This window comes from Moschus berezovskii, chromosome 25, assembly GCF_049115385.1.
Source record: "Moschus berezovskii isolate FMDL1 chromosome 25, NW_MosBer_1.0, whole genome shotgun sequence".
Lineage (NCBI taxonomy): Eukaryota > Metazoa > Chordata > Mammalia > Artiodactyla > Moschidae > Moschus > Moschus berezovskii.
In genome coordinates, this window is record NC_142484.1 from 4,803,776 (window position 1) to 4,829,016 (window position 25,241).

At 54.9% G+C, this 25,241-nt stretch overlaps 1 protein-coding gene across 1 annotated transcript; it reads left to right on the plus strand.

Moving 5' to 3' along the window:
• Window positions 1-289: 289 nt before the first annotated feature.
• On the plus strand, window positions 290-6,516 carry LOC129548671 (mas-related G protein-coupled receptor member D-like). The gene is made up of 4 exons (XM_055415326.2): window positions 290-403; window positions 690-833; window positions 3,175-4,130; window positions 6,075-6,516. The coding sequence occupies exons 3-4, from the start codon at window positions 3,177-3,179 to the stop codon at window positions 6,099-6,101; spliced, it is 981 nt and encodes a 326-aa protein (XP_055271301.2). The 5' UTR covers window positions 290-403; window positions 690-833; window positions 3,175-3,176; the 3' UTR covers window positions 6,102-6,516.
• Window positions 6,517-25,241: the final 18,725 nt, after the last annotated feature.

Consider the following 25,241-nt stretch of genomic DNA (forward strand, 5'->3'; position numbering starts at 1 on the left):
ATGTGCCATGCTGACAGGCATCCCCATCCCAACACACAGGACCCCCTTCTGGAGCAGGGTGGGCCTCTGTGCGTCCCCGGTGAGAGGCAGGACCCCTGGCCAGGGGTGCGGTCGCTGCCCATCAGAGGTTTGCCTCAAAGAAATCCTCCTGTCCCCCTCCCCCAAGCAAACCTGCCACCTCCCCCGGCCTCCCTTGAAGCCTCTGTGGAACTTCCTGTTACACATAGAGGAACCGGCCAAGGGGACAGAAGTCACCCAGAGTCACGCAACAGCTGGGGTTGAACCGGGCTTAAACCTTCTTGGGGGTTCCCTATCCAGGTCTGTCTTTCCACCTCCTGCAGGGAGGAGCTTCAGAGATCCAGAAGTTTCCACGCAGGTGCTCCACTGGCCCCGACCCTGCAGGGTGAGGCTCGTGGTCTCCTGGCTCCCGGAGGCACTGGCCTCTCAGTGGACCCCAGAGCTCCCAGCCGGAGACCCTCCCAAAGCCCGGTGCCCCGAACCTTCCCTGCGGAGGCCGGGCGGGGTGAGGGGCTGGCTGCCAGTGCTCCTCCGTGTCCCCACCCTCCTGTGGGGCCTCCTGGGCAGTCCATTAGCCCTCAGCCTCGGGCTCCTGCAGGGAGAGGCCTAATGCAGCTGGTCCCCCAAGGGCCCTGCTTCCTGTAGACGGATTGGGCGTCTCTCCTCCTCAGAGGAGGCAGAGCCTGGGGTGGATCCCAGGGAACAGCCCGTCGGACTCCGCGAGCCTGCAGCCGGACCCGCCGCCGGAGAAGCCAAAGGGCCAGGCCCCAGGGAGCCGGGTCCTCCTCCAGGCGCGGACAGTGCGGGTGAGCCAGGTGAGAGGCCGCTGCTTCAAGCCCGAGGTCAGACCTTACCCCGCATGGCAAGCGCACCCCGAGCAAGGCCGCTCCTTCTGGGGCCAGGGTTCAGGCGGACCCGAGGTGCCATGAGCCCCGCACTGGAACAGCCCCGCCCTGGGTGCCTGGGTGTCGTCTGTCCGGCCCCCAGCAAGGGCCTCCAGGTCAAGGTGAACACAGACAGTCCTCACTGAGCGTACCGGGGATGGGAGGGACTCTCATGGCCCAGACACCTCCTCTCGTCGGACAGATGACTATGGGAGACCCCCGCGTGCCAGGTGCCCAGCTCTGCCATCCAGGGGTGGGCGTCCAGGCCGAGAATAGCTGTCAGGGGGCTGAGGCTGGCCGGCCCCCCTGTCCCCTGATATCCCTGCCCCACCCGATGACCATGGCCCAAAGGACCTGAGTGGCCCTCTCAGCAGACAGGGAGGGGTCTCCAGGGGCTGGAGGAGGGTCACGACTCCAGGGTGGGCACTGGACAGTCAGGGGTACATGTGCTGGTGTCTGAGCCAAAGGTGGGGGCCCCAGCAGGGGAGGAGGGCGCCCAGAGGCAGCGCAGGGGCGGGAGGACTGTCCTGGTGGAATGCGGCATCCCATGGTTCCTGATCCCTCCGAAGCCTTCAGCAGCCAACCCCACGCTGTCCTCCACACGCATCTGCAGGGGGACACTCAGGTGGTGGACTCAGGGTCCCTTATAAGGAGAGGTAAAGGGCGCACGGCCTGGGGCCACGGCTGCTGCCCCTCCGCCAGCAGCCCCTTCAGCCCCAAGCAGCATCTCTAGGCCCTGACTCTGGGGGAAGGTGGGAGGGCGTCTGGGTCCCTCGGGACTGGGAAGGGGCCTCATTCAGGTCCCATCCCCACCCTCACCCAGGCTGAGGAGGCCTCAGTGACCAGTTCGAGAATAAACAACATGATCAGTAATATGAATATCACTGGGGCTTCCCAGGTGGCGCTAGAGGTAAAGAACCCGTCCGCCAATGTGGGAGATGATAAGAGAGGCGGGTTCCATCCCTGGGTCGGGAAGATCCCCTGGAGGAGGACATGGCAACCCACTCCAGCATTCTTGCCTGGAGAATTCCCATGGACAGAGGAGCCTGGTGGGCTACAATCCATGGGGTCGCAAAGAGTTGACACGCCTGAGCGACTGAGCATGCATGAATATTGGTTAGAAGCGATACAATCCATTACACCGTTAGTTCAGAGAGAAACAACCTTTGTAAAATAAAGCAGCAGCTGCCCCGGGGACCAATTCCCTGATTCCACACCCAGAGCCCTGACGTGTGAGTCGAGGTCCCGGGGGACCCTGCCCCCGCGTCTGGGTCTGAGGAGGCAGCTGAGCCCTGTGAGTGAGGACAGTGTCCCCAGTGGGCGCCGCAGGCCGGGAGAGCAAGGGCATGTGGTGCTTCCAGTCCCGGGCTGTGGAGTCCGCCCCAGGTCCCGGCCGGGCCCCGAGGACGCTGAGCTTTGCCACCCTGGGTCTCTGAGCCCCGCTTGCCCAGGTGGAGGGAGAGGGGGTCAGACCAGGCAGTCAGTGGACGAAAGGAGTGAAAGGCAGCCCCGGCTGGAGGGACGCGCAGGCCCATCAGAGTGTGGACAAGCTCAGGGCTGGGGCGCCCCGGGCCGTCAGTCAGACGGCGGGTGTGTGCGCAGATCGCGCCCTCCCCGGGCCCAGCGCAGTGCTCACGGCGACGAGCTCTGGGGTCTGGCGGGAGACGAGCCCTGCAGTGACTGCAGAGGGGCCGGGCTGGCCCCGGGGCGCACTCTGGCACCTGGAAGGTCAGGGGTCAGGGGGCTCACCGAGTGTGCTGTGTGTCCCACTCGGGCCCCCCACCATGATGGGGTGCCAGGCCCAGGGATCCCTGATCCCAGGAAGGAGCAGTGCCCACCACCTCTCCCAGAGGGCACCTCACAGTGACCAGCCATGCACAGCCACTCTGCCCACCCACGCTGACTGCTGCAGGGCCGGGAGCTGGCCACTCAGAGGCTCCGAGGGACCCGCCCCTAGTAGGGTGGAGGCCAGGCCTGCACCGGTCACCGACGGCCAAGCCTGGGGACTCGGAGCCTTGCCCCGAGCTTGGCCACCCTCATGGCCAGCAACAGAAACAGACCCTGGCCTGCCCCAGAGCCAGGAGCACGTAACCTGAATTAGGCATGAGCGAACGTGGCCTGGTGTGGCCAGCGACAGCTCCAAAGAGTGGCAACCAGAGGACGTCCAGTCACCACCTGGCCAAGTCGGAGGTCTCCTGCCCTGGCCTTGTCCCTGGGGGGTGGGGGGGTGCCTGAGCCGCCGGAGCCCCAGCTGTCTTCCCCCTGTTGGCAGGGATGGAGAACACTCTCAACAGCAGCGGCTCCAGGAGCAGCAGTCCAGGCCCCACCCCGGCGCCCCCCGACACGGTGCGGGAGGTGCTGGACGCGCTGGTCATGTTCACCTGCGTGGGCGGCATCGTGGGCAATGGCCTGGTGGTCTGGCTGCTGAGCTCCCGGTGGCGGAGGGGCCCACTGGGCATCTACCTGCTCCACCTGGCCGTGGCCGACCTCCTCTTCGTCCTCTGCTTGGCCGCACTGACCGTCCTGAGCGCCAGCTCCTGGGGGGCCCGCCTGCACCCCCTGGGCCCCCGGGCGGTGAGGAGCGCCGGGTACCTGGCCTACACAGTGAGCCTGAGCCTACTCACGGCCGCCAGTGCCCAGTCCTGCCTCCCCGGCCTCTTCCCCACCTGGAACCGGGGCCGCAGGCACCGGCGCCTGTCGGCCACAGTGTGTTGCGCGCTCTGGCTGCTGGCCGTCCTGCTGATCGTGCCAGCCTGGTACTTCCACGACGAAGCCGGGCGTCCCCACCCGTGGCCGGGATCCAAGGCGGAGACCGTCTTGCACTTCTTCACCCTGGTCAGCTTCACGCCCGTCATGGCCCTGTCCGGCATGGCCCTCTGCATCCAGGTGCAGAGGAGCTCGCGCCCGTGGCAGCGGCCGCTCCCGCGGCTCTACATGGCCGTCCTGCTCTGCGTCTTCATGTTCCTCGCCTGTGCCCTGCCCCTCGGCATCTCCGGGTTCCTGCTCTACTGGCTGGACCTGCCCCAGCGCGCGAAGACTCTCTTCGGCCACCTCACCTGCCTCTCTCTGTCCGTGAGCAGCAGCAGCAAACCTATGATCTACTTCCTGGTGGGCAGCGGGGGCCACCTGAGCCTGCGGGAGCCCCAGGGAGCCGTGCTCAGCAGGGTGCTGCAGGAGGAGCCCAAGCTGGAGGAGGGCGAGACGCCCTCCACCAACCCCAGCGACGAGGTGAGGGTCTGAGAGCCTCTGGGGCCCTGCCCGGAGCCGCCCACCCTATGCCAGCCATGTGAGCCCTGCACCGCGCCTCCCTGCCCCGTGGCTCCCTGCCTGGCTCCCTCCCTTTCCCGCGCCCAGCATCCTGTGGTCACTCCAGAGGAAAACAGCTGCTCTGTACCAGGTCCCAGGGGGGTGAGCATGCAGGGCAGTGAGGAGGAAGCTGAGGTCCCGGGCCCAGGAACATAGAAACTCTTGACAGCAGTCAGGTGAACAGCACAGAGCTGTTAGCCACCCCACAGCCTTGGTGGGTGCTCCCCACCGCCAGGTGCCAACCCTTCAGTTGTTGGATCATCAGAGAGGTCCCGGGAGAGGCCGGGCAACTGGGGCAATGGTGGTGGGGATGATCAGGGGACTCAGGGTGAGGGCCAGTGGGCCATTGTATCTAGATGGTTCTGTATTATTTTTAACACTGATTTACTCAGCTGCCCCGGGTCTCAGCTGCAGAATCTTTGTCGCCACGTGCATCTTCACTGTGGTGCACGGGGTTTTTTAGTTGCAGCACGCAGGATCTAGTTCCCTGACCAGGGATCAAACCCAGGCCCCCTGCATGGCAAGTGCAGAGCCTTAGCCACTAGACCACCAGGGAAGTCCCAGTGGTTCTGTATCGTCACTGGACACGCAGGTCCGTGGGCAAGAGAAGGCGTGCATGGAGCCAGCTCCAGGGCGGGCGGTCCAGAGTGAACGGAGGAGCGTACCTGGGAGACACGCCTGGATTCCCAGGGTCCCAGACCCGGCCAGGGTATGGGGGTGGCTGCGAAGGGCGGGACCCTGGGAGCCACGTGATCTGTCAAGGCCATGGGTCTCTGAGCCGCCCTGGTTACCCAGAGGCCTTCAGGCCATAAACAGAGGCCTGGGGTGGGACTGCCACCCTGCCGGGTCCGTGCCCATCAGGAGACACAAGGGCAGGCGGTTTCTGCTCAGCCACACTCTAAAGCAGTGGGCACCCTGCATGGACCACACATACAGCAGGCATTTAATAGGTGGTGTTTTAACATTTAAACAGGCATTTAACAGCAGCTGTTTGGTCGAGCGCCAGTGCTCACGGGGTGCTCACAGGTGTGCCCTGGCTTCATCCACCCCTCCTTTGGCGCTCTTCTGCCTCCTCTGCATGGACCCCTGGGCAACAATGGTCTCCCCGACCCCGCTCCATGCCCTCTGACCGCACCTCCTGCAACCCCGCCCACCCTGCTCCAGTCCATCCTCTGACCACCCCTCCTGCAACCTCGCCCACCAGCTCCAGTCCACCTCAGGGCCTTTGCACCTGCTGTTCTCACTGCCCAGAATGCCCCTCCCCCAGCTGCGTGCAGAGCTCTCTCCCTCACCTCCTTCAGGTCACCACTCAAGTGTCACCTCTTCAGAGAGGCCTTTCCTGACCACCTTACATAAAATAATACAGCACTCACACCCCTCTGGTCCTCCCAGCCCACTCCACTTGCCCTGTGGGCTCACCACTGTGTGCTACAGGCTCACCAAGAGGGACTGTGTCCATTTGGGTCACAGCTGTGCTCCACACCTAGGACAATGCCTGGCACAGAGAGGGGCCCAGGACATGTTTGTGGAATGTCCCGCTGGGCAGGCAGGCCTGGGGGCCCAGGGAACAGCAGCCACGATTATGGGATGGGGTGGTAACCCATGTGGCTCCAGTCCATACTTATCTCCAAGAGGGCCCCCCCTCAAATGACACACCCCATGAGGGCCCTCCCCTAAACCCAGATGGGAGCGTTGGCGTTCATCTAGGCACAAGTGAACGAAAGTGTGTGACGGGTGTGTCTGCCTGTTGATGTCCATCTATGTGGCATGCCCATAGTACATAACCCACACCGCCCTCACCCGGTGCTGACCACTGGTCTTCAGCTGTTTCATGCATCTGTGTTATTTTTTTTCTCCCCTTCGTAGGGCAGACTCCCGAAGAGGAAGGCCTGATCCTTTACAACCTTGCTGAAGGCTGATGGCAAAGACTGCCGTCCATCACCAAAATCTGACTTCCAGAATGAACAAGCAAGCTTGCACATGAGCTGCTTCTTTGCTTTATCTGCTTTGAGGCTGTGTTATTAGGAGCGTACAAGCTTAGGGGTGTTCTATCCTGGGGAACTGGAGCTTTGGTGGTAGAATATGAAGCTGCCCTCGTGAATCCAAGCGGTGTTACTTCCTTCCAGTCTATTTGTCTGATATTATCACAGCTCCATCAGCTTTCTTGTCCTGCTGTTTGCATGGTGCATCTTCTCTTTCTGTGACTTTCAAGCTTTCTGTATCCTTATCTGTTAAGATGTATTACTTGTAAACAAGTCAGAATTGGATGGAGTTGTAACTTTGAGAATTAAACCCACCACTGCAGTGAGTGGGCTTGTGGTTCCTGAGTCCCGCCTCCCACGTAGAAGTCAGTCCTGGGTGACGGCAAAGTGGGATGAGAAAGTGGGAAGGCCCCGCCCTCACTGAGGGACCACAGTGATCGGGGGCGGGGAAAGGACTGGCTCTGGCTTTGAGCCTCAGCTCCGCCATCCCTTCCCTGGGGGCCTTCTGTCCTCACGGAGCTGTCTTCTCATCTGTCAAGTGGAGACAGCCACCTCCTGCCGCCCCCACCAGGCTGCTGTGTGCTGGTCTGGCCTCCATCTTTTAGCAAACACTGAGAAGTATTGTCCCGGGGCCTTCTGCAGAGGGGACCCAAGCTGCGTTACAGCTGGTTGGGCATAGCCCAGCCCAGCCCTGCCTGAGCCACCCCGGGCCCCATCCATCCTGTCCCTGGGTCCACCAAGGGTCAGGTAAAAGACGTCAGCCCGCCAGGGGACTCGTGGGATCTCAGAGGAGGAGCATTCAACGCAGGTAAGGCTGGGACTGATGTGGCTCTTATATCACCTAGGCCTCATTTTCCAGGGCAAGGCTGTGCCCATCCTTGACTCGGGAGCTCCATTTCGGACTCACAGAGCCCAGGGCACGCTCAGGGCAGTGAGGCTGACCAAGGGGGCTGGATGGGGCGGACCCAGGTGGGCATGACCAGGGGAGCCAGGGTGGCCGGGGGGGCCAGGATGACAGAGGGCCGCCAGGATGACTCCCTCCAGCCTGGTCAGACAGCTCCACTCCCGTCCACTCTGCTGTCCAACCCCTGTGGCCCTAGAAGCTCCTCTCAGCTCCTTTTGCCAAGGGAACATGTGCCCTTTCAGACCTGGCTCCCTGCGGTCTGACTGGGCGAGAGCCAGGAGGATGCAGAAGAGGGAGACTAAACGCAGAGGCGTTCAGCCCGGAAACAAAACGTGGCAACCGGTTGTTGCAGTTCAGTCACTCAGCCGTGCCAGACTCTCTGTGACCCCAGGGACTGCAGCCTGCCAAGCTCCCCCATCCATGGGATTCTCCAGGCAGGAATGCTGGAGTGGGTTGCTATGGCCTTCTCTAGGGCATCTTCCTAGCCCAGGGATCAAACCTGGGTCTCCTGCATTGGCAAGTGGGCTCTTTACTGTCTGAGCCACCATACTTTTCAGCAAATCCAGAGCCTGGCACGAAGTTGCAGGTTAACAGTGAGCAGACGAACGGATGGATGCTCAGTATCCTCCATCCTAAAGTAAACCAGCCTCAGGGCTGCATGCAGTGACTCCAGCCAAGACAGAGCCTAGGCGAAGCACGTTCTGAAAACTGGAGAAAAGGTGACGCTACATGCGCTGGGTTTCCCAGGTTGAGCTAGCGGCAAAGAACCCGCCTGCTGATGCGGGAGATGCAGGTTTGATCCCCAGATTGGGAAGATCCCCTGGAGGAGGGCATGCAACCCACTCCAGTATTCTTGCCTGGAAAATCCCATGGATAGACGAGCTTGGCAGGCTACAGTCCACAGGGTTGCAAAGAGTCGGACACCACTAAGCGCATGCACACTCACACACACACACACTCACACACACACACTCACAACACACACAGTCACACACAGGCTCACAACACTCACACACACTCACACACTCACACACACACTCACACACATACTGACACAAACTCACATGCTCATACACACACTCACACGCTCACACTCACACACAGACACTCTCACACACACACTCACGCTCACAACACACACACACACTCACACATACACACACATGCTCACAACACTCACACACACACAGACACTCACAGACACACACACACAACACACACACACGCTCACTCACACGCTCACACACAGACACACATACACACGCTCACAACACTCACACACACACTCACATGCTCATACACACACACACACACGCTCACACACACACAGACACACACACGCTCACACACACACAGACACACACACACTCACAACACACACACATTCACATGCTCATACACACAACACACACACACAACACTCACACACAGCCACACACACACTCTCACAACACTCACACACACACACTCACACTCAGACACACACACACACTCACACAACACTCACACACACGCTCACTCACACGCTCACACACACACACTCACACATACACACACATGCTCACACACACACACACACTCACATGCTCACAACACACACACACACTGTGTGTGTCAGGGACAGCCTTCCCCCGCCCAGTTTCCTGGGCAGAGGCTGGAGGAGTCTTTACTAGGCATGCTTATTTCCTGTAGCTTATGTAACAAATGACCACAAACAGCATCTTAGAACAAATTTGGACTAATATCTCTCAGTGGACTTGGAGCTATTTTTCTTTTTTTTTAATTAGGAAAGAGCAGCTCCTTGCAGGGCTACTTCAGCCTGTGCTGCCTGAAAGATCACTGAAGTACGATGCTGCAGGGTACCCCTGGCAGACAAAGCATTCATTGAACCAAATGAGACTGACCAGTGGAATCACGGCAGGTGCTCCACTTCCTAACCTTTTCATCCAGTAACATTTTCAGATGGACTGAGGGTCCTGTTTTCCATGTTTGTCTCTTAGCTGTAGCAGAATCAGATCTTCAGTATTTTAAACCGGGTAACATATTTACACACGCTAAAACATGGAATGGAATCATTACAGCGAAATATTTCAGACTTCCCTGGTGGTCCAGTGGTTAAGAATCCACCTGCCAATGCCGAGGACACGGGTTCGATCCCCGGTCTGGGAAGATCCCACATGCCAAGGGGTGACTAAGCCCGTTGTGCCACAACTACTGAAGCTCACGTGCTCCAGAGCCTGCTGCTCCACAATAACAGAAGCCACTGCGGTGAGAAGCCCCCGCTCGCCCCCACTACAGAAAAGCCCTTGTGCAGCGACCAAGGCCCAGGGCAGCCAGACACAAAGACATGAGAACAAAATAAGCTTCGTTAATAGCCACTGACACTTGCATTTTCAACCCGTCTCGTGTGTCACAAATTCTGAGTTTTTTCAACCATTACTAAAACTCATTCTGAGCTTGCGGGCTGCACCCAAAGAAAGGGTCAGGGGCCCAAGTTTGGTCTGAGGGCAACCGTTTGGCCACCGCTGATCCAAACAACATTGGGAAAATGGTTTACTGAATTCTGGGGGAGCTCCATGATGTAATATGATGAAGCGGTTTTGAATGACAATTGTGACAAATATTTTTAAAACATGGGAAAATGTTTATGACACATCAACGGGAAAATAGCAGAACACACGAGGGTATGAGCAGCCGGGTGCTGACTGTGTAAAAACATGCAAACTTATGGAGGGTGATCTGTAAACTATTAAAAGGCCCAGCTGGGTAAGCAGAGTAAGAGGAGTTTCATCATTCGTTTTTCCAATTTTTTGTTTTTTTCCAAGAAGACTCAGTATAATTCTTGGCTCAGTGTAATTCGTGGTAAAGTGAAATTTCAGAGGTTGGGGGAGGCAGCACAGCCAGTGATCAAGATCATAACTCTGGGCTATATTGGGGGTTGGGACTCAATTCTGGTCGTCACTCACTGCTGAGCCCCGGCTCCCTCTTCTAGGAGCAGTGGGGAGTGAGAGGGTGAGTCCAGAGGGTGAGCCCTGAGCAGAGCCCTCCTCCCACGGTGGCCTGCTCGGCCACCGTCCTTCACAAGCGCCCCCCTCCCAGTTCTTCCCTGGGTCTCCGGGGTCAGTCAGGCTGCTCCTCAACAGCCTGGGTCATAGGGGCCCACCCTGCCCTCACCAGCACTAACCCAGCTCCTCCATCAGAAGGCGGCACCTCCGTGGTACAGAGGCAGAGGCCAGACCAGCCATGGTGGGAATGGTCATCCCTCCCTCACAGTCCTAAAGAGCCTGACTCAAGCGCAGGCCAGAAGGCACAAGCCACCATGTGCTTTTCAAGAAGTCCAGGGGACACAGGGTGACCATCTGAGCCAGCACTTCCACTCCAAGAGAAGTGAAAACCGATTCAGGAAAAAACTCGCACTCGAATGTTCCCAGCAGTGCTATTCGCAGCAACCAGAAAGTGGGAAAGTCCAAATGTCCACCACCCCGATGGATAACAAGACGTGGTCGGGCCATACCATACAAGAGTGGTCAGGTGTAAGAAGGAATTTACACTGACACGTGGATGAATCTTGACAAGGTTCAGTGAAAAAGGCCAGACACTCAAGGCTACATATTGTATGATTCCATTTGTATTAAATGTCCAAAGTAAGCGAATCCAAAGAGACAGGAGTTTTGTGGTTGCTTGGGGCTGGGAATCAGGGACTGGGGAGTGACTGCAGGTGGGTCTGGGGTTTCCTTCTAGAGGGATGAAAACATTTTGGAACGAGATAGAGGTGAGAGATGGGATGAGATGGTTGGATGGCGTCACTGACGCAGCGGCCTGAGTGAACTCTGGGAGACAGCAAAGGACAGGGAAGTCTGGCATGCTGCAGTCCATGGGGTCGCAGAGTCCATCATGACTTAGCGGCTGAACGACAAGAACAAGAGACGATAGCTGTGCAACATTAAGAATGCCACTGAACAGCTCACTTTAAGGCTTCCCTGGTAAAGGGAAGGCTCAGTGGTAAAGAATCTGCCTGCCCGTCCAGGAGACACAGGTTCCATCCCAGACCCAGGAAGATCGCTGTGGAGCAACTAAGCCCGTGTGCTTAGCTACTGAGCCTGAGCTCTAGAGCCTGGGAGCCACAACTACTGAAGCCTGGGTGCCCGACAGCCCACGCTCCGCAACGAGAGAAGCCACCGCAACCGGAGAGAAAGCCTGTGCAGCAGTGAAGACCCAGCACATCCAAAAATAAGTTAGTTTTTAAATGGTTAAGTTTAGGAATTCCCTGGCAGTCCAGTGGTTAAGCCTCCGCGCTTCCGGTGCAGGCGGCGTGGGTTTGATCCCTGGTTGGAAAACTAAGATCCCACAGGACACATGGCCAAAACAAAACAATGAAATAAAGTGGTTAACTTTACATTCTGTGAATTTTACCTTAAAAAGAAGTCCCGAAGGAGCTGGCCAGAATGGGGGGAGGGGGAATACAGCAGCTGAACAGTGCCATTGAGAACGGGCCAGATGTCAGAACCACACAAATACGTAACATCGAGTTCTCCATCCAATACAAATGCAGCGATGCCTACACGGGACAGACCCTGGGCCAGGGAGAGCAAGGGCTCAGACCCCGTCTGGTCAGCCTGAGGAGGGCTGGACACAGGGCGCTGGCTGCCTCTCCGCATGGAGGACAGAGATCTCCATGGAAGCTCCGCTCCCCCCGGCGGGGGGGCTGCAGTTTTCTTGCCCTGCCCCCTCCCCCTCTCACCCTGCGAGGGCCCACAGGGGCCCAGGGGAACATACTGCAGGCCGCTGCCAATCGCCCCGACTGACAGGCTTGGAAAATGCAGAATTCCTCACCCTCTCACCCTGCCAGGCATTCAGACCTTCTGGGCCGCATGTGTGAATTAGAAATGAGACAAATAAGATTATTATTGAGAACATTTGGGCGGGACTTCCTGAACCATTAAGTCACCCTTCACCCAATCCAGAAATATGGACGTCTTCCCAGTCCCTCACCCCACAGGGATCAGGCGACAAATTCTGATGATTTAACCCACGAATATTTAGCAGCTGTGCCCCTCACCCTTCTCTGCCTGGTCACGTCTCCAGACTCTGGCTACCTACCCCTTCCTGCATGATTCTGGTTCATTTAAGACACCTCCTCCTCTTGGCCAGCCCCACAGGGACTTTTCTAGAACACAAATCGGGGGGATCTCCCCCTCCTCCCACCTGTGTGAGACCCAGGCCCACCCCCAGCCAACCAGGACCACAGGATGCCCAAGATAGAGAAGCACGCGAGGACCCCACTCAACACTGTGGAAAACTTTTAAGAAGTGCAAGAGCTTAATAGAATGACAAGCACTAGACCAAATCCCAAAGGTCAGAGATGGTTACAGTTCGGCCTCTCGACTTTCCATCCTTTATATGCACGTGGGTGTCTTTTACATGAACTGCTGTGTCTGGCTCTTTGTGACCTCATGGACCGTGTGGCTGGCCAGGGTCTTCGATCCATGGAGTTCTCCAGGCCAGAAAACTGGAGTGGTTTGCCATTTCCTCCTCCAGGGAATCTTCTCAACCCAGGGATCAAACTCATGTCTCCTACATTGGCAGGCGGATTCTTTACTTCTGTGCCACATGGGAAGCTCTTACACAAATCGGAGCCTACTGAATAGCTAGTCCTGCATCCCATTTTTATCATTAAGCATTAACATTAAATGATTACACAATGTGATTATAAGATGATTCTACCATTTGATTTTTACAAAGTATCTGCAAAAAAGATGAATTCCTAAATATTATAAGGAACTTTGGGGTAAAGATGCCAAGTGAAAGTTAGTCACTCAGTTGTGTCTGACTCTTTGTGACCCCCATGGACTATAGCCCACCAGGCTCCTCTGTCCATGGAATTCTCCAGGCAAGAATACTGGAGTGGGTTGCCATGCCCTCCTCCAGGGGATCTTCCCCACCCAGGGATCAGATGGCAGATTAAACACATACATCAACTGAAGGCCACCCCTGAGTCAAATCGACTGATTCCACAGAATCACCAGAAGCTCAGGAAGTGGAGGGCCCTGGGTGCTGAGGAAGTGGCGTGCATAGGCAATAAACTAACAAGGAGGTAGGAAAGCCTTTCAGAGAAGCAATCCCTTTAGAGACAGAAACTAGAACAGAGGCAGGAATCCCCTGGTGGTCCAGTGGTTAAGATTCTGCCTCCCAGTGCAGGCGGTGTGGGTTCAATCCATGGAACCCGAAGGAATTGCATGCCGTGGGATGTGATCAGAAATTTTTTTAATATTTTCAATTTAAGAATAAAATTTAAAAAAATTTTTTAAAAGAAAGTAGAGGAGAGGTGACCAGGGTCTGAGGTAGGGAATACGGTTTAGGGGGCACAATTTCCTTCTAGGGAGATGAGAAAGTTCTGGAAGTGGGCAGTGGTGATGGTTGTACAATACTGTGAAATTACTCAATGCCACTGAGTTGTACCCTTCAAAATGGTTAAGACGGTACAATTTATGTTATGTATATTTTACCATGATTTTTTTAAAAAATAGAAAAGGGACCTGGGACTTCCCTTGGATGCAGTGGATGAGAATCCACCTGCCAGTGCAGGGGACACGGGTTCGATCCCTGATCCTGGAAGATCCCACGTGCTATGGAGCAACGAAGCCCTTGGACCACAACTACTCAGCCTGTGTGCCTGGAGCCCGTGCTCTGCAGCAGGAGAAGCCACAGCAGGGAGAAGCTCCCGGACTGCGACGAAGAGCAGCCCCACTCTCCTCAACCAGAGAAAGCCCATCAACACTGCGAAGGCCCAGCTCAGCCTAAATGAATTAATTAATTCATTGAAAAAGACACAGTCTGATTATCAGATCCGACATGCTACTCCGCGAAGCCCCCTCCACCGACCCAGGAGAAGAGTCGGCGCAGGTCTGGTCTCTGCGGTGGGTAAGACGGGCCCCTCTGGTCTGGGGCCGGGGGCACAGTCAGGGCAGGGACCCCGCGCAGAGGAAAGGGTGTGAGGGGGAGAGACGAGCAGCAGGTGCCATGAGCCCCCCCACCCCGGCACTGCCGGGGGTCCGACAAGTCCAGGGGGGAGACTGACAGCGATCGATCTCCGAGCCCCAGCTCCAGGGCCCAGCAGCTGGCTCCCCGGCAGAGCCCTCGGTCAGGGAGCCCGTGAGCATCTGAGCGGCCAGGCCTCACTGGATCCAAGAGAACAGGGACCAGGTGTCTGAGGAGAGCCCGCCAGCAGAGGCAGACGACAGAAATACTGAACAAAACCAGCGCAGGAAGAGGGGCCCAGGGAGCAGGGCCCTAACTGCACCCCGAGAGAGGAGGGAGGAGCAAGACGGGAAGAGGGTCGCAGGAAAAAAAGGATTCTCAACCGTGAGAATGTGATCGGAGGGAATTTAAAACCTGAATTTCAGTAGGAGGCTTGGGCAAGTAAGGCTGAGGAACAGCTCATAAAAAGAAAGCAAAAGACCAAGAGAGAGAAAACCGAAAATGTAAAAAGAAAATATGTCCAGATTTGCCCTATGCATTAGAGGAAATCCAGAGAAAGGGCAGAGATGCGTCACAGAGAGGAAAATCCACAGCAAGACAACCTCAGAAACCCTCCCAGTGCAGAGCCGTCAGAGAGCTCTGCCCGGCTGCAGAGGGACGAGCCCCAGTCACACGCTGGACAGATGATCAGAAGCCCCAGGAGGTGGACCCAGGGGCGAGACGGGTGCAGATCCACCCCCGTGAAGCTTACAAACACCGTGAACCAAGACTCACTGAAAGAAATGCATTTACGTCACCATCATGCACACACAAAGCCCTGAGCAAAGTTTCACCAGACAGTGCCTGCTCTGGCCTCATGTGTCACTGTCTGATCACGCCTCCCTGCCCCTTCTATTTCATGTCACTGTTTGTTAAAATCCCGGGTCACAGCTCACCATGTGGATTTCACAGTCCACCGTTCGGGTGTGGGCTACAGCTAATGCTGTGCTGTGCTTAGCCGCTCAGTCGTGTCCAGCTCTTTGCATGTCCATGGACTGTAGCCTGCCAGGCTCCTCTGTCCATGGGATTCTCCCCACAAGAATACTGGAGTGGGTTGCTTCGCCCTCCTCCAGAGGATTTTCCCAATCCAGGGATCGAACCCAGGTCTCTCACATTGCAGGCAGATTCCTTACCATCGAGCCACCAGGGAAGCCCAAGAATACCTGAGTGGGTAGCCTATCGCTTCTCCAGGGGATCTTCCTGACCCAGGAGTGAAACCTGTGTCTCCTGCATTGCAGGCGGATTTTTTTTTTACCAGGTTGTGCTATGATGCGAAGAACTGACTCACTAGAAAAGACCTTGACGCTGGGAAAGATTGAAGGCGGGAAGAGAAGGGGGCGACAGAGGATGAGATGGTTGGATGGCATCATCGACTCAACGGACATGAGTTTGAGTGAGCTCCGGGAGTTGGTGATGGTCAGGGAAGCCTGGTGTCCTGCAGTCCATGGTGTCGCAAAGAGCTGGACACAACTGAGAGCCTGAACTGAACTGAGCTACCAGCATAGCCCACAGTTAATAATAATTAAAAAAGAAGCAAAATGCTTGTGCATACAGTTAAGGCCCCTACATATGAATCTTCAAGTTGCAGACTTTCAAAGATGCCAATGTGTGTTTACGTGTCCAGGCACGTGTCTGGTGTGCACGGCCTCGTGTGTGCACAAGCTTCTGTGCTTTTGAGTTCTGCACAGTACTGCGTAGAGGTCGTCTTTATCTCAAGCCCAGGGTGTCTGGAATCAAGCATGAAAACGGCAGTGATGGAGCTGGTAGCCTTGTACTTTTCAAGGTACTGTTCCATTAGATCAAAAATGTTTTCTTTATTTTTTGTGTTTGTGTTTTACGTGTTATTTGTGTGAAAAGTATTAGAAACCTATTCCGTACAGGACTTCCCTAGTGACCCAGGGGTTAAGATTTCTCCTTCCAATACTGGGGGTGGCTGCGGGCTCAGTCCCTGGTCGGGAAGCTAAGATCCCCCATGCCTGGAGGCCGAAAAACCAAAACCTAAAACAGAAACAAACTGTAACGAATTCAAGAAAGACTTTTTAGAAAACGGTCCACATCATAAACCTATTACAGCGCAGTGCTTTATGGCCAACTGCGTTAGTTGGTATCGAGGCTAACTTTGTTGGACTCATGAATAAACTGGACTGAGGACCTTGATCTTGGAACCAAACATGTTTGCTTGTAGGGAACTTACTGTGTAAACCATGGAATATTAGCCATTAGAAAGAGTGAAATAACCCCATTTGCAACAACATGGATGAACCTAGAGACTATCATAGTAAGTGAAGTAAGTCAGAGAAGGACAAATATGTGATACCCCTTATAGGCAGAATCTGTAAAAAAAAAAATATTATATAAAAGAACTTACTGACAAAACAGGAACAGACTCAGAGACACAGAGAAAGAATTTATGGTTACCAGTGGGGGGGGGGAGGGGTTTAAGGGATAGACGGGGGAATCTGGGGTTGGCATGTACACACTGCCATATTTAAAATAGATAACCAACAAGAACCTACTGTAAAAAATAATAATAATAAGTCAAAGAAAGAAAAACAAAACACTAATCTGGCTGGAGGAGGGAGCAGTGTGAAAAATCAAGTCCTGCATGTTCCACTCTTTTTTTCTTGGCTCTGCTGGGTCTTCGTTTCAGGCAGTAGCTTTGTACAGGCTTCTCTCCAGTTGCGGAGTGTGGGCTTCTCGCTGTGGTCGTTCCTCCTGTCGCGGAGCACAGGCTCCAGGGCACTCGGGCTTCAGCAGCTGCAGCCCGCAGGCTCCAGGGTTCAGGCTCAGTAGCTGTGGCTCCTCGGCGTGTGGAATCCTCCCAGAACAGGGATGGAACCCGTGTCCCCTGCAATGGCAGGCAGACTCTTATCCACTGCACCACCAGGGACGTCCTCCTGTGTTCCACTTTGCTAAGCTCTGAAACTTCACCCAGAACCCCAGCGCCGTCCCCCTTCCAGCAAACTCTGGCCCCCTTGTCTGTGTGTGTCAGGACCACCCCTCACCCCCACCCCCCAACTGCTTTGTTGAGACCAGCTCATGGGTGCAAGCCTGGAAGCTGGGCGACCAGGGAGCCAGTGGATTCTGGTCAGGAAAAAGGGGAGCACCGTGGGCAGTTGAGACCCAGGATCGCATCTAGGACTCCAGCTGTGCAGAGAAAATGAGCAGCTAGCCGTCACCCCCGGCACTGGGAGGACAGGAGGGACCCAGCCCCGGAAGGACCGGAGGATAAGGAAGTGGTTGGCGGAGCATCAGCCTGGCATCACAGAAAGAAGTAGAGAAAGAGGACTTGGGGGAGAAAGACGCCGTGAGACCGTGGGGACCCCGAGGCAGAGCTCAGGGCGGACAGGGCGGAGGCTGGGCCGGGGTCCAGGGCAGACAGGTGCGCGGGGGGGCGGCCACGGAGGAGGGGGCGATGCGGGCAGATTGCAGCGTGGTCTGCAGGCGGGGCACAGCGCACTTGCTGGCAGGTCTCTGCGGGGGCAGAAAGAGGTGAACAGGGTGACTGTGAGGGTGCCCGGCGGGTGACCTGAAAGACAGGTTTAGAAGGCGTGTCGGTGTCCTGGGGCGGCTAGAAACCACAGAACCTTGTTTGCCCCTGGCTCTGGAGGCTGCAAGTCCAAAATCAAGGGGTCAGCAGGGCTGCGCTCATTCCCAGGGCCCTAGGGGAGGAAGATGCCTTCCTGCCTATCCCAGCTTCTGGGGCTCCAGGTGTTCCTGGATTCTGGCCGCATCCCTCCAGCCTCTGCCTCATTCTCCACATGGCCTCCCCCCTTCCCTCCCGTCTGTCTTCTTTGGTCTTTTATAAGGGCACCTGTCATTGGCTTGAGGGCCCACGAGCCAGCAGGATGATCCCACCTTGAGATCCTTCATTACATCTACAAACACCTTTTATCCAAAAAGATCTCATTCGTAGGTTCTGGGTACCAGGATGTGGCATAGCTTTTGGGGGCCACCATCCAGCCCACTGCCCAGGGGCTGATCAGGCCCTTAGATTGGGACATGTTGAGTTTGGGATGCCTCTAAATACCCAAGGGCAGATGCAAGCGGACTTCTATTTGGAGCTAAGGAAGATTGTAAAGAAGATAATTCTTGGGGAGCCATCAGCATGAAATTGGCATGTAATTGGCATTAAGGCTCAGGCCCCATCTCCCAGAAGCACAGGACTCAGGAGTCTGGCTTATGGGGAACGACAACTCAGGGCAAAAGAGAGAAGACGCAGGGTGGGCTCAGGGGAAGCCAAACAAAAAGAAGATCTTGGCTGGAGACAGGCATCGGCCTGACCTCGACGTGCCAGGGGCCGGTTTCACCGGAGTCCTCCCGCCTTGAGCCACGGGCCAGCATCTCGAATCGCTGGGTCCTGCTGAGTTCTGTCCAAATTCCTGAGCCAGAACAGGGAGCAGGATAAACGGTGGTTTTATACCACGGAGTTTTGGGTAAATTTGTTATGTGGCCATAGCAACGGGAGCAGCCTTTCTGCCTCTGACGAACAGGAAAGCCCCAACCAGACCAGGAGCCCAGCAGGCCCGCGGCTTCCCACCTCGGACTGCCCAGTTTCTGTCTGTTTTCTGGAACACGGGGATGTTTATCTTTGGGGGGGGGGTGTGGCTTCATGTGTTTAGAATTCCTTTTTCCATTTTACTAGGACTGCTGAGTGTCGGGTCAGGGATCAGGGGTGAGGGTCCTGCCCCAACTTGAGACCCAACTCGTGACGCCGTCCTGACCAGAAGCCTGAGCTCTGTACTCCCGCCCTTCACAATGGGGGCTGGGGGACCCCATGGGGGCCTCACTGCGGGGAATAAAAAACAGAGAGGCACGACCACTGTCCCCAGGCTTGCCGAGGACTGGAAGAGGGCTGGTCTATGCTGGGGGAGCAAGAGACAAGTTCATTCCCAGATGATCCGGGACCTGCCGGCTCCCACAGGGAGGGGTATTCCCCGGACATTCAGAGAAGGGGCAGCCGTCCCTACGGGGCTTGCTGGGGCTCCACGTGCTGAACGCAGGGAGGAGGCTCACCAGCAAGGCGTGCCCTCTGTCCTCTCGCTCCAGGAAAGGGTGTAAAAGACACCAGGACGCTCCCTTTACTGAAGAGGAGCAACCAGAAACTCCCTGCCCTGGTTTGGCTGTGAGAGCCAGCCCTGGACAGCCCCGTACCCACTCACAGCCTCTGTCTGTCCAGGGTCACCAGCAGCCTCCGCAGCATCTCTGGGCAAATTTAAAAAAGGGAATTCCCTGACGGTCCAGTGGTTAGGACTCCGTGCTTTCACTGCCCAGAGCCTGGGTTCAATTCCTCATCAGGAAACTAAGATCCCACATGTTGTACAGCATGGCCAAAATAAAAGTAACGGAAAGCCCTTCCTCTGAGTGACCGTAGCTGGTTTCACCAGACTTGTTAGGCTGGGCACAGGTGGGTTTCAACCTCCAACTCACCCCAAAAGCTACTTCCATCCACCCCCGAGAAAGGTTAGCAGGCCAGCCCCAGGGGCAGGCCCCTCTGACTGCTGAATCTGTGGGGCTGAAGGCTAAAACGAGTGACATGACAACCTCAGAACATGTTTGAGAGAAAAAGACAGGCATGAGCAGCCCTCTGCTGGGTTTATATCTCTCCGGGTCCTGGAATCTCTAACTCAGTTCATGAAAAGAATCCAAGTATGGCTTCCCCCTAAAGTAGGAGGCCCCAGTCTCTGGACCACAGAGCAACCAGTCCTCCCTGTCAGATCAGTGGCACCATTAGATTAAAATGTCCGAAAATGTAAAGCACTTAAATCATCCTGAAACCATCCCCCACTCCCACATGCAGAAAAACTCTCTTCCATGAAACCGATCCCTGGTGCCAAAAAGACTGGGCACCCCTGCCCTGAGGAGACTCGCTTCTGATTTGCAACAGATGCTGAAACAGTGATTTCCAAATGTTTCTGATCACATTCCCCATCAACAACACATACCAACATTGTATGCTGAGACCAGTGGGATCTACCCTAGGAATTCAAGGTTGGCTTAACATTCAAAATTCAATTCACGCCATCCACCATATGAGATGGTTGGATGGCACCACCGACTCAATGGACATGAGTTTGGGCAAACTCCGGGAGATACTGAAGGACAGGGAAGCCTGGCGTGCTGCAGTCCATGGGGGAGCAAGGAGTCAGACACAACTTAGCAGCTGAACGACAAACCACCACCAGAGGGCTATGTATAAAGGATGAATCCCACGTGGTCATCCCCATAGGCACGGAAAACCTATGACAAAGTCCAAAACCATTTGTGATTTAAAAATAAAACCGCTAATAAAAATTTATAAATAAATCAACAAAAATTCTCAGCAAGTTAAGGATGGAAAGGAACTTCCTGCCCTAGTATTGCATTAGGGAACATGAGTGGGGGGCGGGGTGAAGGGTGGCACAGTCCTGTGCATTTACTAGAACTCGTTGTGTCGTACACTGGCAATGGGTGGGTTTCATGGTACGATCACCCCACCTCACTAAAGCTGTGCAGCAAAATACCTCATTGGCAGTTGTGGGCAGGGGAGAGAGAGCTGAGCGGAGGTTCTGGTGGGAAAGGAGGGAACAATCGCTGAAAAGGGCAGGCAGCCCATCACAAAGACAGAAGTGAGAGATGAGAAGAATTCATGAACCGGACAACCCACGCTGGCATCACTAAGGCTCTGGCCGCCCAGGGTGAGTCCAGATTGGCTCCCTGGCTCCACTTTTCCTCTGAGCAGAGAAGTTTCCAGACCAAATAAGGCTGCAACTTTTGCAATGCTCCTGGCATGGAACACAGTTCCTGTTAAATGCCAGGTTGTAAGTCAGGCCTAAACCATCCCCAAAGCAGCCGGGTGCCCATCAACCCTCTCTGATCGCCTGGTAACGCTCCACACAAACCCAGGTAAACATGGGGCGGGGCAGGGCAGGGCTAGCCCCGCTGCTGCCCACAGCCCACCAGCATGGGAGGAGGGTGCACCCTGTTGCGTGGAAGGAAGCTCAAGATACCCACCCCCAACCCCAGGCGCAGGGCTCGACACACAGCAATGTTGGCTGGAGGCCCCTGGGGCCCCAGGCACCCTGGCCTTGGCTGAGCGCAAGGAACACCACTTAGTGAACCTAGAAGAGAAGCCACCTATGCCATCTCAGCTCTGCAACAAGATGTCAAGGACAGCAGACACTTCCTGAGCACGGAAGCACTGTGTCAAGGGCCTCGTGAGTTTAAAGCCTTTCCGCTTCACAGCAACCCTGTGAGGTGTCCTGTTATGTCCCCATTTGACAGATGAGGAAACTGAGGCCCACGGCCACACAGCCTGTACAAGGCAGATCTGAGCGTGTGCCCCAGGGCTGACATGCTCTAAAGCCAGGGCTCCATGCTGTATTGTATCACCCCCACACCAGAAAGAAGGAAACAGCAGGGCCCCCACATGGGTGTCCCCCATGGAGGAGAAGACGCACGACCGCCCAGAAGGGACTCCAACACCAGTTGCTCCTTCAGGAAGCCCGAACCTTCACGTGCAGGCAGACCACACCCCTCTGGTTTGGGCTGTTCTCTCCTTTTTTGGGCTACCCTTTCCAGGTTAATGGTTAATCACTCAGTCTTGTCTGACTCCTCGCAACCCCATGGACTGTAGCCCACCAGGCTCCTCTGTCCATGGGATTCTCCAGGCAAGAATACTGGAGTGGGTGGCCATTTCCTTCTCCAGGGGATCATTCTGATCGAGGGATCAAACCCAGGTCTCCTGCTTTGCAGGCAGATTCTTTAACGTCTGAGCCACCAAGGAACTCCATGACATTTTTTAAGCTACAAATACTTTCTGAACAAACTCTCTCTGGGATGAGAAATGGAAACCTTCTGTGCTGTTTCAACTCACGACATTTTAACCACGCTTAAATCCATTCAGACCCGGCTTGAGTGGAGGGCAGTGGCGGAGATGAGGACCCCACGTGGGGCTGGGGGTTACTGCCATGGAGACCAGTAGCGCGGACCAGACCTCACCAATACACTGCCCACTGCCTCTCTGTGGACATCTCAGCACAGCTGGCAAGGTGGCCCATTCCCCGGTCCCTGTGACAGAGGAGCAGACAGGCTCAAAGGGGAGCCACGTGCTAAAGCCACGTCCAGCGGAGCTGGATCCACACTCAGGGCTCACAGCTCGGGGCTCCCACCACCCCTGCCACACAGGGCTGCCTTCCTCCTCTGCTTGGAGCTCTTCCTAGTGGGCTGGCCCACTGGGGGAGCACACAGACAAAGGTACAGGGCCTGCCCTTTCCCTAATGAGGGGAGGGGCCCTGACTTGGCACCACCTCCGTGCCAGGACTAGACAGACCCAGTAAGATACACCGTCGTGGGCACAACTGGATCAGCGCAGATCTTTTTAGCTGCAAGGAATGGCAGATTTTGTCATCTAGAAAAGGGGATGTATTAGTCTGAGACTCTGAGAAGAACGGCATGGGGATGAGGTGTGGCTAGATCCGGATGCTCAGACATCGTGAGCCGGTGACTCCCCCATACCCAGGTTTGACTCTGCTTCTGTGCTGGCCTCCTTGTCTCCTGCAGACAGGCTTCCTCAAGGTGGCAGGAGGGGTGGCTGTGGGTCATCCCAGTGGAAGAACCAGCATCTTTCCTTTAGCACCTGTGTGTGGACCCAGGAGGCAGATCCTGGTGGATCCTGCTTGAATTCTAACCCGTCGCCAAAGCTGGCCCTGCTGTGGCCATTCAGGTGTGTTCTCTGATCCGGCCGAGGACTCAGAGCCTCCCTGTGGCAAGAGGATCAGGGCTTATTAACACAGAGGCAGGGATTAGCATCCTTTTGGGGGAGAGAGCTGCCATGGGGCCCTCAGCAACCACGAAAGGATGTTTCTGACCCAAACGCATCATGAGGCAGCCAGGGCACGCGAGCAGTGGAAACGGTGGCTCTGCACTCAGCAGCACTCTCTCTGCTGACCTGGATCATCCTCGGACTACGTGTGGCCCCTGGAGACCCTCCTTGCTCTTCCCAGAAAGTTCAGTCCTAAAGAAAGTAGGGAAAACCACTAGACCATTCAGATATGACCTCAATCAAATCCCTTATGATTATACAGTGGAAGTGAGAAATAGATTTAAGGGACTAGATCTGATTGATAGAGTGCCGGATGAACTCTGGACGGAGGTTCGTGACATTGTACAGGAGACAGGGACCAAGACCATCCCAATGGAAAAGAAATGCAGAAGAGCAAAATGGCTGTCTGAGGAGGCCTTACAAATAGCTGTGAAAAGAAGAGAGGCAAAAAGCAAAGGAGAAAAGGAAAGATATAAGCATCTGAATGCAGAGTTCCAAAGAATAGCAAGGAGAGATAAGAAAGACTTCCTCAGTGATCAATGCAAAGAAATAGAGGAAAACAACAGAATAGGAAAAACAAGAGACCTCTTCAAGAACATTAGAGATTCCAAGGGAACATTTCATGCAAAGATGGGCTCGATAAAGGACAGAAATGGTATGGACCTAACAGAAGCAGAAGATATTAAGAAGAGGTGGCAGGAATACACAGAAGAACTGTACAAAAAAGATCTTCACGACCAAGATAGTCACGATAACGTGATCACTGACCTAGAGCCAGACATCTTGGAATGTGAAGTCAAGTGGGCCTTAGAAAGCATCACTACTAACAAAGCTAGTGGAGGTGATGGAATTCCAGTTGAGCTATTTCAAGTCTTGAAAGATGATGCTGTGAAAGTGCTGCACTCAATATGCCAGCAGATTTGGAAAACTCAGCAGTGGCCACAGGACTGGAAGAGGTCAGTCTTCATTCCAATCCCAAAGAAAGGCAATGCCAAAGAATGCTCAAACTACCGCATAGTTGCACTCATCTCACATGCTAGTAAAGTCATGCTCAAAATTCTCCAAGCCAGGCTTCAGCAATATGTGAACCGTGAACTCCCAGATGTTCAAGCAGGTTTTAGAAAAGGCAGAGGAACCAGAGATCAAATTGCCAACATCCGCTGGATCATGGAGAAAGCAAGAGAGTTCCAGAAAACCATCTATTTCTGCTTCATTGACTATGCCAAAGCCTTTGACTGTGTCGATCACAATAAACTGTGGAATATTCTTCAAGAGATGGGAATACCAGACCACCTGACCTGCCTCTTGAGAAACCTGTATGCAGGTCAGGAAGCAACAGTCAGAACTGGACATGGAACAACAGACTGGTTCCAAATAGGAAAAGGAGTATGTCAAGGTTGTATATTGTCACCTTGCTTATTTAACTTATATGCAGAGTATATCATGAGGAACGCTGGGCTGGAAGAAGCACAAGCTGGAATCCAGATTGCCGGGAGAAATATCAATAACCTCAGATATGCAGATGACACTACCCTTATGGCAGAAAGTGAAGAGGAACTCAAAAGCCTCTTGATGAAAGTGAAAGAGGAGAGTGAAAAGGTTGGCTTGAAGCTCAACATTCAGAAAACAAAGATCATGGCATCTGGTCCCATCACTTCATGGGAAATAGACGGAAAAACAGTGGAAACATTGTCAGACTTTATTTTGGGGGGCTCCAAAATCACTGCAGATGCTGATTGCAGCCATGAAATTAAAAGACGCTTACTCCTTGGAAGGAAAGTTATGACCAACCTTGATAGTACATTAAAAAGCAGAGACATTACTTTGCCAACCAAGGTCCGTCTAGTTAAGGCAATGGTTTTTCCCGTGGTCATGTATGGATGTGAGAGTTGGACTGTGAAGAAAGCTGATCACCGAAGAATCGATGCTTTTGAACTGTGGTGTTGGAAAAGACTCTTGAGAGTCCCTTATACTGCAAGGAGATCCAACCAGTCCATTCTAAAGGAGATCAATCTTGGATGTTCATTGGAGGGACTGATGCTAAAGCTGAAACTGCAATACTTTGGCCACCTCATGTGACGAGTTGACTCACTGGAAAAGACTCTGATGCTGGGAAAGGTTGGGGGCGGGAGGAGAAGGGGACGACAGAGAATGAGATGGCTGGATGGCATCACTGACTCTGTGGACATGAGTTTGAGTGAACTCCGGGAGTTGGTGATGGACAGGGAGGCCTGGCGTGCTGTGATTCATGGGGTCGCGGAGAGTCGGACACGACTGAGCGACTGAACTGAACTGAAAGCCACCGGAAGAGAGCGAGTAAGGAAGGC

Bases quoted from the DNA above. Each gene is read 5' to 3' on its own strand.
- LOC129548671 (XM_055415326.2), top strand. From the start codon at position 3,177: ATGGAGAACACTCTCAACAGCAGCGGCTCCAGGAGCAGCAGTCCAGGC. The intron at 4,131-6,074 runs GTGAGGGTCTGA...TCCCCTTCGTAG, and splicing joins CCACCAACCCCAGCGACGAG to GGCAGACTCCCGAAGAGGAA.